General features: G+C 41.6%; 1 protein-coding gene across 2 annotated transcripts in view; it reads left to right on the forward strand.

Moving 5' to 3' along the window:
* The window catches only part of MTR (5-methyltetrahydrofolate-homocysteine methyltransferase), a 94,915-nt gene that overhangs the window by 20,172 nt on the left and 58,788 nt on the right, over positions 1 to 15,955 (forward strand). For both annotated transcript variants that reach the window (XM_033431310.2, XM_033431309.2), the window contains exons 6-11: positions 168 to 274; positions 8,652 to 8,711; positions 9,475 to 9,569; positions 12,689 to 12,789; positions 13,902 to 13,963; positions 15,060 to 15,127. In XM_033431310.2, coding sequence (XP_033287201.2) covers positions 168 to 274; positions 8,652 to 8,711; positions 9,475 to 9,569; positions 12,689 to 12,789; positions 13,902 to 13,963; positions 15,060 to 15,127 — 493 coding nt within the window. The remainder of the gene's footprint in view (positions 1 to 167; positions 275 to 8,651; positions 8,712 to 9,474; positions 9,570 to 12,688; positions 12,790 to 13,901; positions 13,964 to 15,059; positions 15,128 to 15,955) is intronic.

Genomic DNA, 15,955 nt, shown 5'->3' on the forward strand with positions numbered 1-15,955 from the left:
AACTTGCATCACTGCCATGTTTCTTACAAAAGATGGTGTTGCCCTTAAATTATGTATTATAAACCAGCAGTGGTCAGTTCACCTGGCACCAGGCCTGAACTCAGCGTGTCCTGGGCTTTCAGAGGATGTCCATGACTAATGTCCTGGGTGTGGTTTGTTTTTTGCAGCATTTGATGAACTCGTTGAAGCATACAAAGAGCAGGCCAAAGGGCTTCTGGATGGTGGGGTTGATATCTTACTCATTGAAACTATTTTTGATACTGCCAATGCCAAGGTGAGTTAAAGGAGAAAAAAGGGGCTGGGCTGGGCTGGGGGCTGGGGTGCATCCCCTAATGTAGTGAGGAGATTGTAATAGCCATTATTAAAGTTAAAGCAAATTCCTTGATTCCATTTTCTTCTTTTTTTTTTACATCTTTATTGGAGTATAATTGTTTTACAACAAAGTGAATCAGTTATACCTATACATATGTTCCCATTATCTCTTCCCTCTCTCTCCCTCCCACCCACCCTCCCTATCCCACCCTTCTGTGTGGTCACAAAGCACCGAGCTGATCTCCCTTTGCTATGCGGCTGCTTCCCACTAGCTATCTGTTTTACGTTTGGTAGTGTATATATGTCCATGTCACTCTCTCACTTTGTCACAGCTTACCCTTCCCCCTCCCCATGTCCTCAAGTCCATTCTCTAGTAGGTCTGTGTCTTTATTCCTGTATTACGCCTAAGTTCTTCATGACATTTTTTTTTTCTTAAATTCCATATATATGTGTTAGCATACGGTATTTGCCTTTCTCTTTCTGACTTCACTCTGTATGACAGACTCTAGGTCCATCCATCTCATTACAAATAGCTCAATTTCATTTCGTTTTATGGCTGAGTAATATTCCATTATATATATGTGCCACATCTTCTTTATCCATTCATCCAATGAGGGACACTTAGGTTGTTTCCATCTCCTGGCTATTGTAAATAGAGCTGCAATGAACATTTTGATACATGACTCTTTTTTTTTTTATTTTTGCCGTACACGGGCCTCTCACTGTTGTGGCCTCTCCGGTTGCGGAGCACAGGCTCCGGACGCGCAGGCTCAGCGGCCATGGCTCACGGGCCCAGCCGCTCTGCGGCCTGTGGGATCTTCCCGGACCGGGGCATGAACCCGTATTCCCTGCATCAGCAGGCGGACTCTCAACCACTGCGCCACCAGGGAAGCCCACATGACTCTTTTTGAGTTATGGTTTTCTCAGGGTATATGCCCAGTAGTGGGATTGCTGGGTCGTATGGTAGTTCTATTTTTAGTTTTTTAAGGAACCTCCATACTGTTCTCCACAGTGGCTGTACCAATTCACATTCCCACCAGCAGTGCAAGAGTGTTCCCTTTTCTTCACACCCTCTCCAACATTTATTGTTTGTAGATTTTTTGATGATGGCCATTCTGACAGGTGTGAGATGATATCTCATTGTAGTTTTGATTTGCATTTCTCTAATGATTAATGATGTTGAGCATTCTTTCATGTGTTTGTTGGCAGTCTGTATATCTTCTTTGGAGAAATGTCTATTTAGGTCTTCTGCCCATTTTTGGATTGGGTTGTTTGTTTTTTTGTTATTGAGCTGCATGAGCTGCTTGTAAATTTTGGAGATTAATCCTTTGTCAGTTGTTTCATTTGCAAATATTTCCTCCCATTCTGAGGGTTGTCTTTTGGTCTTGTTTATGGTTTCCTTTGCTGTGCAAAAGCTTTGAAGTTTCATTAGGTCCCATTTGTTTCTTTTTGTTTTTATTTCCATTTCTCTAGGAGGTGGGTCAAAAAGGCTCTTGCTGTGATTTATGTCATAGAGTGTTCTGCCTATGTTTTCCTCTAAGAGTTTGATAGTTTCTGGCCTTACATTTAGGTCTTTAATCCATTTGGAGCTTATTTTTGTGTATGGTGTTAGGGAGTGATCTAATCTCATACTTTTACATGTACCTGACCAGTTTTCCCAGCACCACTTATTGAAGAGGCTGTCCTTTCTCCACTGTACATTCCTGCCTCCTTTATCAAAGATAAGGTGACCATATGTGCGTGGGTTTATCTCTGGGCTTTCTATCCTGTTCCATTGATCTATATTTCTGTTTTTGTGCCAGTACCATACTGTCTTGATTACTGTAGCTTTGTAGTATAGTCTGAATTCAGGGAGCCTGATTCCTCCAGCTCCGTTTTTCATTCTCAAGATTGCTTTGGTTATTTGGGATCTTTTGTGTTTCCATACAAATTGTGAAATTTTTTGTTCCAGTTCTGTGAAAAATGCCAGTGGTAGTTTGATAGGTATTGCATTGAATCTGTAGATTGCTTTGGGTACTAGAGTCATTTTCACAATGTTGATTCTTCGTATCCAACAACATGGTATAACTCTCCATCTATTTGTATCATCCTTAATTTCTTTCATCAGTGTCTTATAATTTTCTGCATACAGGTCTCTTGTCTCCTTAGGTAGGTTTATTCCTAGATATTTTATTCTTTTTGTTGCAATGGGAAATGGGAGTGTTTTCTTGATTTCACTTTCAGATTTTTCATCATTAGTGTATAGGAATGCCAGAGATTTATGTGCATTAATTTTGTATCCTGCTACTTTACCAAATTCATTGATTAGCTCTAGTAGTTTTCTGGTAGCATCTTTAGGATTCTCCATGTATAGTATCATGTCATCTGCAAACAGTGACAGCTTTACTTCTTCTTTTCCGATTTGGATTCCTTTTATTTCCTTTTCTTCTTTCATTGCTGTGGCTAAAACTTCCGAAACTATGTTGAATAAGAGTGGTGAGAGTGGGCAACCTTGTCTTGTTCCTAATCTCAGTGGAAATGGTTTCAGTTTTTCACCATTGAGGATGATGTTGGCTGTGGGTTTGTCATATATGGCCTTTATTATGTTGAGGAAAGTTCCCTCTATGCCTATTTTCTGGAGGTTTTTTAATCATAAATGGGTGTTGAATTTTGTTGAAAGCTTTCTCTGCATCTATTGAGATGACCATATGGTTTTTCTCCTTCAATTTGTTAATATGGTGTATCACATTGATTGATTTGCGTATATTGAAGAATCCTTGCATTCCTGGAATAAACCGCACTTGATCATGGTATATGATCCTTTTAATGTGCTGTTGGATTCTGTTTGCTAATACTTTGTTGAGGATTTTTGCATCTGCGTTCATCAGTGTTATTGGCCTGTAGTTTTCTTTCTTTGTGACATCCTTGTCTGGTTTTGGTATCAGGGTGATGGTGGCCTCATAGAATGAGTTTGGGAGTGTTCCTCCCTCTGCTATATTTTGGAAGAGTTTGAGAAGGATAGGTGTTAGCTCTTCTCTAAGTGTTTGATAGAATTCGCCTGTGAAGCCATCTGGTCCTGGGCTTTTCTTTGCTGGAAGATTTTTAATCACAGTTTCAATTTCAGTGCTTGTGATTGGTCTGTTCATATTTTCTGTTTCTTCCTGATTCAGTCTTGGCAGGTTGTGCTTTTCTAAGAAGTTGTCCATTTCTTCCAGGTTGTCCATTTTATTGGCATAGAGTTGCTTGTAGTAATGTCTCATGATCTTTTGTATTTCTGCAGTGTCAGTTGTTACTTCTCCTTTTTCATTTCTAATTCTATTGATTTGAGTCTTCTCCCTTTTTTCTTTTTTTTTTTTTTTTTTGTGGTACGCGGGCCTCTTTCTGCTTTGGCCTCTCCCGTTGTGGAGCACAGGCTCTGGATGCACAGGCTCAGCGGCCACGGCTCACGGGCCCAGCCACTCCGTGGCATGTGGGATCATCCCGGACTGGGGCATGAACCCATGTCCCCTGCATCAGCAGGCGGACTCTCAACCACTGCGCCACCAGGGAAGCCCCCAGTCTGTGTCTTTTGGTGGGAGCATTTAATCCATTTACATTTAAGGTAATTATCGATATGTATGTTCCTATTCCCATTTTCTTAATTGTTTTGGGTTTGTTATTATAGGTCTTTTCCTTCTCTTGTCTTACTTGCCTAGGGAAGATCCTTTAACATTTGTTGTAAAGCTGGTTTGGTGGTGCTGAACCCTCTCAGCTTTTGCTTGTCTGTAAAGATTTTAATTTCTCCATCAAATCTGAATGAGATCCTTGCTGGGTAGAGTAATCTTGGTTGTAGGTTTTTCTCCTTCATCACTTTAAATATGTCCTGCCAGTCCCTTCTGGCTTGCAGAGTTTCTGCTGAAAGATCAGCTGTTAACCTTATGGGGATTCCCTTGTGTGTTATTTGTTGTTTTTCCCTTGCTGCTTTTAATATGTTTTCTTTGTATTTAATTTTTGTCCGTTTGATTAATATGTGTCTTGGCGTGTTTCTCCTTGGATTTATCCTGTATGGGACTTTCTGTGCTTCCTGGACTTGATTAACTATTTCCTTTCCCGTATTAAGGAAGTTTTCAACTATAATCTCTTCAAATATTTTCTCAGTCCCTTTCTTTTTCTCTTCTTCTTCTGGAACCCGTATAATTTGAATGTTGGTGCGTTTAATGTTGTCCCAGAGGTCTCTGAGACTGTCCTCAGTTCTTTTCATTCTTTTTTCTTTATTCTGCTCTGCAGTAGTTATTTCCACTATTTTATCTTCCAGGTCACTTATCCGTTCTTCTGCCTCAGTTATTCTGCTATTGATCCCTTCTAGAGTATTTTTAATTTCGTTGATTGTGTTGTTCATCGTTGCTTGTTTCATCTTTAGTTCTTCTAGGTCCTTGTTAAATGTTTCTTGTATTTGGCTATTCTATTTCCAAGATTTTGGATCATCTTTACTATCATTATTCTGAATTCTTTTTCAGGTAGACTGCCTATTTCCTCTTCATTTGTTAGGTCTGGTGGGTTTTTATCTTGCTCCTTCACCTGCTGTGTGTTTTTCTGTCTTCTCATTTTGCTTATCTTACTGTGTTTGGGGTCTCCTTTTTGCAGGCTGCAGGTTCGTAGTTCCCGTTGTTTTTGGTGTCTGTCCCCAGTGGCTAAGGTTGGTTCAGTGGGTTGTGTAGGCTTCCTGTTGGAGGGGACTAGTGCCTGTGTTCTGGTGGATGAGGCTGGATCTTGTCTTTCTGGTGGGTAGGTCTATGTCTGGTGGTGTGTTTTGGGGTGTCTGTGGCCTTATTATGATTTTAGGCAGCCTCTCTGCTAATGGGTGGGGTTGTGTTTCTGTCTTGCTAGTTGTTTGGCATAGGGTGTCCAGCACTGTAGCTTGCTGGTCGTGGAGTGAAGCTGGGTGTTGGTGTTGAGATGGAGACCTCTGGGAGATTTTCACCGTTTGATATTAACGTGGAGCTGGGAGGTCTCTTGTGGACCAGTGTCCTGAAGTTGGTTCTCCCAGCTCATAGGCACAGCACTGACTCCTGGCTGCAGCACCAAGAGCCTTTCATCCACACGGCTCAGAATAAAAGGGAGAAAAAGTAGAAAGAAAGAAAGAAAGGAAGAGGGTAAAAGAAAATAAAATAAAGTAAGGTAAAATAAAATAAAGTTATAAAAAATAATTATTAAGAAAAAAAATTTTTTTAATGTAAAAAAACCACAAAAACGGATGGAGAGAACCGTAGGACAAGTGGTGAAAGCAAAGCTATACAAAATCTCACACAGAAGCATACACACTCACAAAAAGAGGAAAAGGGGAAAAAATAATACATCTTGTTCTCAAAGTCCACCTCCTCAACTTAGGATGATTTGTTGTCTATTCAGGTATTCCACAGGTGCAGGGCACATCAAGTTGATTGTGGAGCTCTAGTCTGCTGCTTCTGAGGCTTCTGGGAGAGATTTCCCTTTCTCTTTGTTCGCACAGCTCCGAGGTTTCAGCTTTGGATTTGGCCCCGCCTCTGCGTGTAGGTCACTGGAGGGCGTCTGTTCTTCGCTCAGACAGGATGGGGTTAAAGGAGACGCTGGTTCGGGGGCTCCGGCTCACTCAGGCCTGGGGGAGGGAGGGGCACGGATGCGGGGCGAGCCTGCGGCGGCAGAGGCTGGCGTGACCAGCCTGAGGCGTGGTGCGTTCTCCCGGGGAAGTTGTCCCTGGATCCCGGGACCCTGGCAGTGGCGGGCTGTACAGGCTCCCCGGAAGGGAGGTGTGGAGAGTGACCTGTGCTCGCACACAGGCTTTTTGTTGGCGGCAGCAGCAGCCTTAGCATCTCATGCCTGTCTGTGGGGTCTGCGCTTTTAGCCGCGGCTTGTGCCCGTCTCTGGAGCTCCTTTAAGCAGCGCTCTTAATCCCCTCTCCTCGCGCACCAGGAAACAAAGAGGGAAGAAAAAGTCTCTTGCCTCTTCGGCAGCTCCAGACTTTTCCTGGACTCCCTCCTGGCTAGCCGTGGTGCACTAACCCCTTCAGGCTGTGTTCACGCCGCCAGTCCTCTCCCTGCGCTCTGACCGAAGCCCGAGCCTCAGCTCCCAGCCCTGCCTGCCCTGGCGGGTGAGCAGACAAGCCTCTCGGTCTGGTGAGTGCTGGTCGGCACCGATCCTCTGTGCGGAAATCTCTCTGCTTTGCCCTCCACACCCCTGTGGCTGCGCTCTCCTCCGTGGCTCCGAAGCTCCCCTCCTCCGCCACCCGCAGTCTCTGCCCACGAAGGGGCTTCTAGTGTGTGGAAACCTTTCCTGCTTCACGGCTCCCTCCCACTGGTGCAGGTCCCGTCCCTATTCTTTATTTTATTTATTTTTGCTGTGTTGGGTCTTTGTTTCTGTGCGAGGGCTTTCTCTAGTTGCGGCAAGCAGGGGCCACTCTTCATCACCGTGCGCGGGCCTCTCACTGTCACGGCCTCTCTTGTTGTGGAGCACAGGCTCCAGACGCGCAAGCTCAGTAGTTGTGGCTCACGGGCCTAGTTGCTCCACGGCATGTGGGATCCTCCCAGACCAGGGCTCGAACCCGTTAGCAGGCAGACTCTCAACCACTGCGCCACCAGGCAAGCCCCCATCCCTATTCTTTTGTCTCTGTTTATTCTTTTTTCTTTTGCCCTACCCAGGTACGTGGGGAGTTTCTTGCCTTTTGGGAGGTCTGAGGTCTTCTGCCAGCATTCAGTAGGTGTTCTGTAGGAGTTGTTCCACGTGTAGATGTATTTCTGGTGTATCTGTGGGGAGGAAGGTGATCTCCGCGTCTTACTCTTCCGCCATCTTCTTCGCCAAGCCCATTTTATTCTTGAATATTTTTAACTGAGTCCAGTAGAATGAAGGAAACTTCAAAAGGTTATGTTTCTAACTTTTAAAAAATGGTTTTTTTATTATGAAAGTAAATATTTTCATATATAGCTACTATATGTACATAGATGCATAGGTAATAAATATATACGCATGGTTCTAAAATTCAGAAGACACAGAAATGGGAATTCCCTGGCGGTCCAGTGGTTAGGACTTGGCGCTTTCACTGCCAAGGGTCCGGGTCCTATCCCTGGTTGGGGAACTAAGATCCCGCTAGCCATGCTGCTCGGCCAGAAAAGAAAAAAAAAAGACACATAAATGTATGGAGTAAAAAGTAAATATCCTTCTGTTTCCTATTCCCTGGGTATTCGGCCGTCTTCCCCATGGACCACTGCTCTCACTGGTGTGAGGGTCCTGACAGGGATTCCATGCAGATAAAAGTGTGCGTGACGCGTGTACATATGTGTATGTGATTATATTCTTTGTATATGTACAAAGGTACATAAGTGTGTAGAATAAAAAGTAGATATCCTCATACATAACGTTTTTGCACAGTGTCTCTGAAGATAAATTTCTACAAGTGAAATTGCAAGGTTTAAAGGGTCTGGGCACTGTTAATTTTGAGTTTTAGTGTCAAATTCCCTCTAAGATTGTACTCATTTATCCACCAGTCAGCAAGCAGTGCACAGTAGTGCTGCTTTCACCACACCCTCTCTGTTGAACTTTTTTTTTTTCGGTACGCGGGCCTATCACTGTTGCGGCCTCTCCGGTTGCGGAGCACAGGCTCCGGACGCACAGGCCCAGCGGCCATGGCTCATGGGCCCAGCCGTTCCACGGCATGTGGGATCTTCCCGGACCGGGACACGAACCCGTGTCCCCTGCATCAGCAGGCGGACTCTCAACCACTGCGCCACCAGGGAAGCCCTCTGTTGAACTTTTTGATCTTTTACAATCTGATAGCTGAAAAATACTACCTCACTATAGTTTTAATTTGTGCTGTCGGCCCTCTGTGTCAGTGAGTTCCGATGTGGAACGGCCTTGAGCATTGGAGGACCTTGGTGTCTGGTCCCGGAACTTAATAAAACATGGACGGTACAGATTGACATAGGATTTGTGCCTTTACAACCCATTCTAGCTCATACTCTTTTTTGCAATGACATACACTGTTGGTTCATGTACCTACCATGTATATATGAGGCTGTGGAAAGCAGAGGCTTCTTATTTATCTATTTTTAATTTTGACTGAGCAAAAGAAGAAAGAGTAGCTCTTCAGCCCTTCCTCAGAGGAAGTATTAGTTCATGGAGGGACTTTCAGTCAGCATTTGTTTTGTTGTAACATGTACAGTGTTACCCTTGAGAAAGGGGCCCTGGGGTTGTGCGTTATCAGGAGGACGTGTTTCTCCTTCTCCTCCCCAGAGAACGTGATGTGTATCTTATCTGAAGAGGTCTGGGTAAGGGAGCATTCTGATCAGCCATTTAGGCTGACCTGTGTCACAGTCTTTCAGAAACAAAGGTGTCCTTTTTCTCCCTGACAGGCAGCCTTGTTTGCAGTCCACAAACTTTTTGAAGAGGAGTATGCTCCCCGGCCTATCCTTGTAAGTTCTCCTATTTGCATGATGAATTTTGGTTTTTATTAATACTGTCATTTTGAGCGTGGGGTTTTTGTTTTCCTGCCATGGAACTATTGATAGTATCTTTTAGGAACCAGCTTCTTGCTTGGTTCACCTCCCTTCTTCCACCACCTCTAGATCAATAGCAGTCTTATTCGTGGAAATGTACAGAAAGTGAATGTAGCAGTGGTTTGTGGAAGGCAGGCTATTCCAAAGAAGCCTGGCTGAACTTGTCCCCCAAAGCCAAAGGCTCACTCTCATTAGGGCCCGAGGGCAGATGGACTGGTGTGCTGACCGTGAAGCATCCAACACCAGAGACAGCATGCTGCCAATTCATTAATGCAACAGGCAGGCCCCCATTGCTTGGTGAGAATAGAATAGAGTCAAACAGGGGTGTTAGATGAATCAGATGTTGAACAGCAGGAGACCAGGATAACCTGAGGTATCTGTGGGGAAGTCTTCTCCAGTGGGACTGGAGGTGTGAATCCTAAAGCTTTTCTGGACACTGCTTTTGTCTCTGTGACTTTCCCTTTTCTCTGTTTCTGTGGCTTTCCAACCCCTCCCCTGGGCACTTTGCATTCATCTGTTCTGACCGTTAAAGAAAACAGTGCTGCTTTGGAGTTTGAGTGCCACAGTTCTCTTCCTTGTAAAAAAACAAAGAAAGTCAGCTTACTCATTTTATTTTGTTTCTGTGACTGTATTCATAACTCAAGTCTATGCTGTTGACAGTTTACTTTGTTCAATTCAGATTTCAGGGACAATTGTTGATAAAAGTGGGCGGACTCTCTCTGGCCAGACCGGGGAGGCGTTTGTCATCAGCGTGTCTCATGCAGACCCACTCTGGTGAGTGATCATTCTTTTCTGACTCCATTCCTTTTGGGGGGATCTCTTCTGATGACTACAGACTGTGACCCAGGAGGGGATTGCTTCTCTATATTTCTATGGTACCACTTGTATGAGATGTTGTCTTTCCTTGAAGTACATTCTGACTGCCCTGAGGACGTCAGAAGACACTGCCTAAATGGGTCGATTTGAGGGAGGGGGAGAGTTCTCATATGCCCTGGGCCCACCAGAAAGTTGCCTTTTTGTCTGTAAGTGTCCCCCTTATAGTTTAAGACTGGCTTGGCCTGCTAACAACACTTTAAATCTATTATCAGCACTTAAAAATTTTGCAAGGTGTTTTCACTCCCTGCTTGTGGAACAACCAGAAGTAGTGTAGTTTGAAATAAGGTGGGAATTCTAAAGCTCAGATATTTATCTTTAAAATTAACATGGCTTTTACATTCTAGTTTGTAACATCTCTCTATTTTTCTGATCAAAATGGTTTAACTTCTGTACCATGAGTGAGATGGAAGCTCCAAGAGTCTATACAGTTTCCTCCTGTGCCTTTTCCGTGCACGTTCTACTCCTGCCTGGAGGCCATGCCTGCCCTGCAGGGTCACCCCGCCACGTGAGCCTTTCAGACCCATCTCTAGGGTCCTCTCTGGGGACCCTTCCCTCTCTTACCAGCCCAGGTCGATGTTCTTCTCAGAGCACTCTATTCACTGTTATTATAGCCTTGGCCATAAAAATAAGAGTCATAGATATTTATTGAGAGTTTGCTGTGTGCCAGGCTTGGTTCTAAGTGCTTTATGAGAGTTCTTTCTTTTAATTTTGGCAACAACACCTTGAGGTAGCTTCTCCTCTTCAGATCTTTTGCTTATTGTTTTAGTTGGGTGGTTTTCTTATTGTTGAGTTTGAAAAATTAAAGAAAATATTTTGGATACTGCATATGTGTTTTGCAAATATTTGTTCCTAGTCCGTGGCTTGTCTTCTCATGCTCCTAACCATATCTTTTGCGGAGCAGAAGTTTGTAATTTTAGTGAAGTCCAGCTTATCATTTTTTTTTCTTTCTTTCTTTCATGGATCCTACTTCTGGTGTTGTATCTAAAAACTCATCTCCAAACCCATGGACACCTAGATTTTTCTCCTATGTAATTGTTATATATATATTTATATCTTTAATAGTTTTGCAACTTGCAATTAGGTCTGTGATCCATTTTGCGTTAATTTTTATGAAAGATGTAAGATCTTTGTCTAGATTAATGTATTTAGATGTGAATGTCCAGTTGTTCCAGTACTGTTTGTTGAAAATACAATCCTTTCTCCATTGGATTGCCTTTGCTCGTTTGTCAAAGATTAGTTGACTGTATTTGTGTGATTCTGTTCCTGGACTCTGTTCAGCACCATTGATCTGTTTGTCTGTGCTCTCTCATCAATACCAGAGATTCCTTTAGCTTTTCAGTGAGTGTTGAAGTCAAGTAGTACCAGTGCTTTGACTTTATTCTTCTACAGTAGCTAATTGTATTAGCTATTCTGGGTTGTTTGCTTCATCATGTAAACTTTAGAATCAGTTTGTTGATATCCACAAAATAACTTGCTGGAATTTTTACTGGCATTTTGTAAATGTATATAAAATTGGGAAGAATCGACATCTTAACTATATTAAGTCTTCCTGTTGATGAACATCGGATAGATCTCCATTTATTTAGATCTGCCTTGATTTCTTTCATCAGAGTTTTGTAGTTATACACAAGTATTTCATTTATTTTGGTGCCATTGTAAATAATGTGTTTCGTATTTCAAATTTCAATTGCTCATTGCTGGTATATAGGTCAACAGTTGACTTTTGTATATGAAGCTTGTGCTTTACAAACTTGGTTCTAAGAATTTTTTAGATGATTCTTTAGAACAGATAGTCTTATCTGTGAACAAAGACAAATTTATTTCTTCCTTTCCAATCTGTATACCTTTTATTTTCCATCTTCTCTTATTGCCTCACCTAGGACTCCCAGCATGATGTTTAGCAAGAGGTGAAAGCGGGCATCCTTGTCTTGTTCCTGATCTTGTGGGGAAAGCATCTAGTTCTGTATCATTAAGTATGATGTTAGCTATAGGTTTTTTATAGACCTTCTTTATCAAGCGGAGGAAGTTCCCCTCTATTCCTAGTTTACTAAGAGTTTTTATCAGGAATGGGAGTTGGGTATTTGTTAAATAAACTTTTTATTTTGGAATAATTTCAGATTTACAGAAAAGTTGCAAAGATAGTACAGAGAATTCCCATATGCTCTTCATCTAGTTTTTTCTAATGAGACATCTTGCATTAACTGTGGTACTTTCGTCAAAACTAAAAGTATATTACTATTAACTAACTCCTGACTTTATTCTGGTTTCAGGTTTTTCCACTAATGTCCTTTCTCTGTTTCAGGATCTAATCTAGTATATCACATTGCACTTAGAAATCATAGTCAAAGAAAAAAAGTAAAATGTGAAAAAATAAAAGATGACATAGTCCTGTCACTTCATAGTTAATTCTTGAATTCCTGAAGGCTTCAGCAGCTCCCACTGAGTGTGATTTTGGAGGGGTTTTAGCAGCTCTGCTTTGATCTATTTTATTTTAGTCTGCAGTAAGTTTTATTTGCAAAACAGAGAGCCCCTTGGTTACAAATTAATTTATAAGAGGACAAATTCTAAGTGCAAGGTCACGTTGCAATTCAGTTGGAGCAAGGACTGAGTCTTGGTCTTCAAGACCCCCGAAGTGGCTTCCATGTGCCATTAATGTTCCTTCTACCTCCAAGATTTTCCTTTTTCTTTCTCTTAAGTATTGCTTTCCAGTGTTTATTAGCAGTGGTAGTTCGCAGACATTTCTGTTTCATGGTATACCATTAACTAAACGGTGAACTTATTTAAGGAGTCACATCCGTAGGCAGCATCTAATGTTGGAGACATGGGCAGAAATATTTAGTGTTGCAGGGAACTTCAGTGAGGTGGCTTTGACTGGAGCTGAATAAACTTGCTTTGAATCAGGAGACTTACTATCTGCTTGGTTTTAAATGTACTCCTTTCTTTATCATAACTTTTTATATGTATAAATATTTAGAATAGAAGAGGGTACTTCTAATACCTTCTTTTTGTTTTTCCAGCATTGGATTAAATTGTGCTCTGGGTGCAGCTGAAATGAGACCTTTTATTGAAACAATTGGAAAATGTACAACAGCCTATGTCCTCTGTTATCCCAACGCAGGTGTGTGTTTCAAGGGAGTCACACATAGGAAATGCAAATACACAAGACCTGGGTAGATAGGATAACAGATTTGGATTAAAAGAGTTTGTTTTGCAGGTCTTGGTATATAGTTGACTTTCAATAGGAATTTTCTAAATGAAGAGTATTCGGGTCTAGACCACTGTTTCCCTCTAGACTTGAAGGAACAGTTTGGCTCAGCCTGAAAGGGTCACAAGTGGACAGAACTTGGGGGCATGAAGCCTAGTCATAACTTATCTGGCCAGAGCCTTGGAATTGGTGACAGTCCTTGCCATGTGGGCGTGGCCAAAGAGATGAGTGCAAAGAACGTGAGAGAGAGAGCCCTCTTCTTTGTTCCACTGTATCGACAAAAGAGCCTGTTACTTTTCTCCTTTTTAAAAGTTAGGACTTAATGGTATATAAAAATTCCTAAGATAAATGTAGACAATTTTCAGACTATCCATTTAATATTGGTAATCCATTCTGGGTTAACCAGATTTCCTGGTGAATGTTTCTGAGCACCAGTTAACTACTTGGGGCTAAAAATCATTTTCCAGCCTTCTTTCTCCAAATATGTACATTTTAATGTGCAGTAAATTTTATTTCCCACCAGGAGTAAGATAACTGGAAGGGGATAATAAATAAAACAGGAAATTGCAAAATTAGATGCTAAAGTCTTACTTGGGAAAACTTACTTGAGAGGAGATGGGTTGTGTTTTGCTTGTTTTTAATTGCATGTCTGGTGCTCATTAGTTCAAAGCATGTGTGGTACTCTTCCAACCCCTACCCCTAGGCGTCTAGGAGACAAGAATGAATTTCCTATACAGAAAAGGGAGGGATAGGGGTAGGGAAATTCTGTCTCATGTAGCAGTGATGCTTTTCTTTCAAATAGAAAAGAAATAATGGATGTTTATTTTCCTCTGTGATTTTATTGTTGTTGTCTGGTATGGAGTCTCTGTACTTATTATGTTTAATGTTAAGAATTCTTACTTGTTTTTGCAAGTAATCACGATTTAATTATAAATATTTTTGTAACATTTTAACCTAAAGCCTTTACAAATACTATGTCATTTGTTAAAGTAATTTCCAGTAATGGCTGAAATATACTTTCTTAGGTCTTCCCAATACCTTCGGTGAATATGATGAAACTCCGCACGTGATGGCCATGCACTTAAAGGTCAAGAATCCTCTTTCACTTCGTTTTTAAGAGATAGAGAAATGGAATTTTTGATTTAGAATATCTAGAAGTAGACTTTTCCCCTAAAGAAATCCCAGTGTATATATAAAAAATAAAAGCTTAAGATGAATTAAAATGATGGAGGTAGAGGGAGGGGCTCACTGTCAGCATCCTTCTCCACAGTGGGTACTAGTGGCTATTGGGAAATTCTCAGAGAGGTCTAGCCCAAACTAACTGAAACTCGGCTCTCCTCTGCAGCCCTCCCAGGTGGTCCCCTCCACCCCGCAGACTGCTGGGTGGAGTCTATGTCTCCTAGCTCCCCACTGTCACCTCCCCCATTCTCCTTCTCTCACATACACCTCCCATCTTTGAATCCCAGGTCACGAAACCATACTACCCATGACCCCTCCTTATCACTAACCCCTGGATCTCTTTTCCCTCATTCCTTGAATTTTTAGCTTCTGGCTTACCGACATTCTCTCCTAAACTATTTCTCATTTAATTCTTATGTTTTCAGTACCTTATGTAGATGCTCTTTTCAATACTCTGACTTCTCACTTCCTTGACTTCCTCTCTCTCGGTTATCTTGTGCTTCTTTCAAACCAGCTGTGGTTAAACTCCAGCTTTCAAACCAACTGTGGTTGAACTCCAGACCTGCACTGTGCAATATATGTAGCCACATGTGTAGCCTCTACCACATGTGGTCATTGGAGCACTTGAAATGTGGCTGTTGTGACTGAGGAACTGAATTTTTAAGTCTTTAAACATTTGAATTTAAATTTAAAAACTGAATACGTATTATTGGAAAATGAATTACTTAGCTCCCATTCATTCTGCTCAGCATATGGGTAAAAAAAAACTTTATCGTGATCAGATAGGCAAATATCTCATTGCATTTCATAGTATCTGAACTGGTCTCTGCTTTTAACCTTATGTCTAAGGCTTATCAAAGCTTGATATCTAGAGTTAAGTATGTTTAGCTCTCTTTTAAATGGAAAATTAGTTATTCAGGAAATGCAGATTTTCTGCTGAATTGGTAGTGGTGAGCTTAGAATTCAGATGAACTCTCTGAAACTTTTTCTTTTCCTAAATGCAGGATTTTGCTATGGACGGCTTGGTCAATATAGTTGGCGGGTGCTGTGGTACGACACCAGATCATATCAGGTGATAATCCTTTCTAAGTATTTTACCTTTTGTTATGGGATGAATTGTGTCCCCAAAATTCATAGGTTGAAGCCCTAATCCCCAATTCCTCTGAATGTACCTGTATTTAGAGGTAGGGCCTTTAAGGAGGTAATTAAGGTAAAATGAGGTCATATGAATGGATCCTGATCCAATGTGACTGGTGAGGACACAGGCACACACAGGAAGGGGCCATGTGAAGACCCAGGGAGAAGATAGCCAGCTACAAACCAAAGAGAGGTCTAAGAGGAAACCGGTCCTACTGACACCTTGACCTGAGACTTCTAGCCTCCAGAACTTGAAGAAATAAATTTTGCTGTTTAAACTACCTAGTCTGTGGTATTTCGTTATGGCAGCCCTAGCAAACTAAGATACTTTATATTATGAAAAATTCCAAAAATTAAAGTAGAAAAATAATAAAATGAACCCCCATGCACCTATTGCATAGTTTCCATAATTTTCAGCATTTTGCTATTCTTATTTATTCTCCAACTTTTTTTTCCCTTAGACTATTGTAAAGCAAATCCTACATATCTTTTTTTTTAAATTAATTTTTGTTGGAGTATAGTTGCTTTACAATGTTGTGTTAGTTTCTGCTGTACAGCAAAGTAGATCAGCTATACGTATACATATATCCCCTCTTTTTTGGATTTCTTTCCCATTTAGGTCACCACTGAGCATTGAGTAGAGTTCCCTGTGCTATATAATATGTTCACATCAGTTATCTGTTTTATACATAGTATCAATAGTGCATATATGTAAATCCCAATCTCCCAATTCATCCCACCTCCCCTTCCCCCTTGGTATCCG

The sequence above is a fragment of the Orcinus orca genome, chromosome 14 (assembly GCF_937001465.1).
Source record: "Orcinus orca chromosome 14, mOrcOrc1.1, whole genome shotgun sequence".
Classification (NCBI taxonomy): Eukaryota; Metazoa; Chordata; class Mammalia; order Artiodactyla; family Delphinidae; genus Orcinus; species Orcinus orca.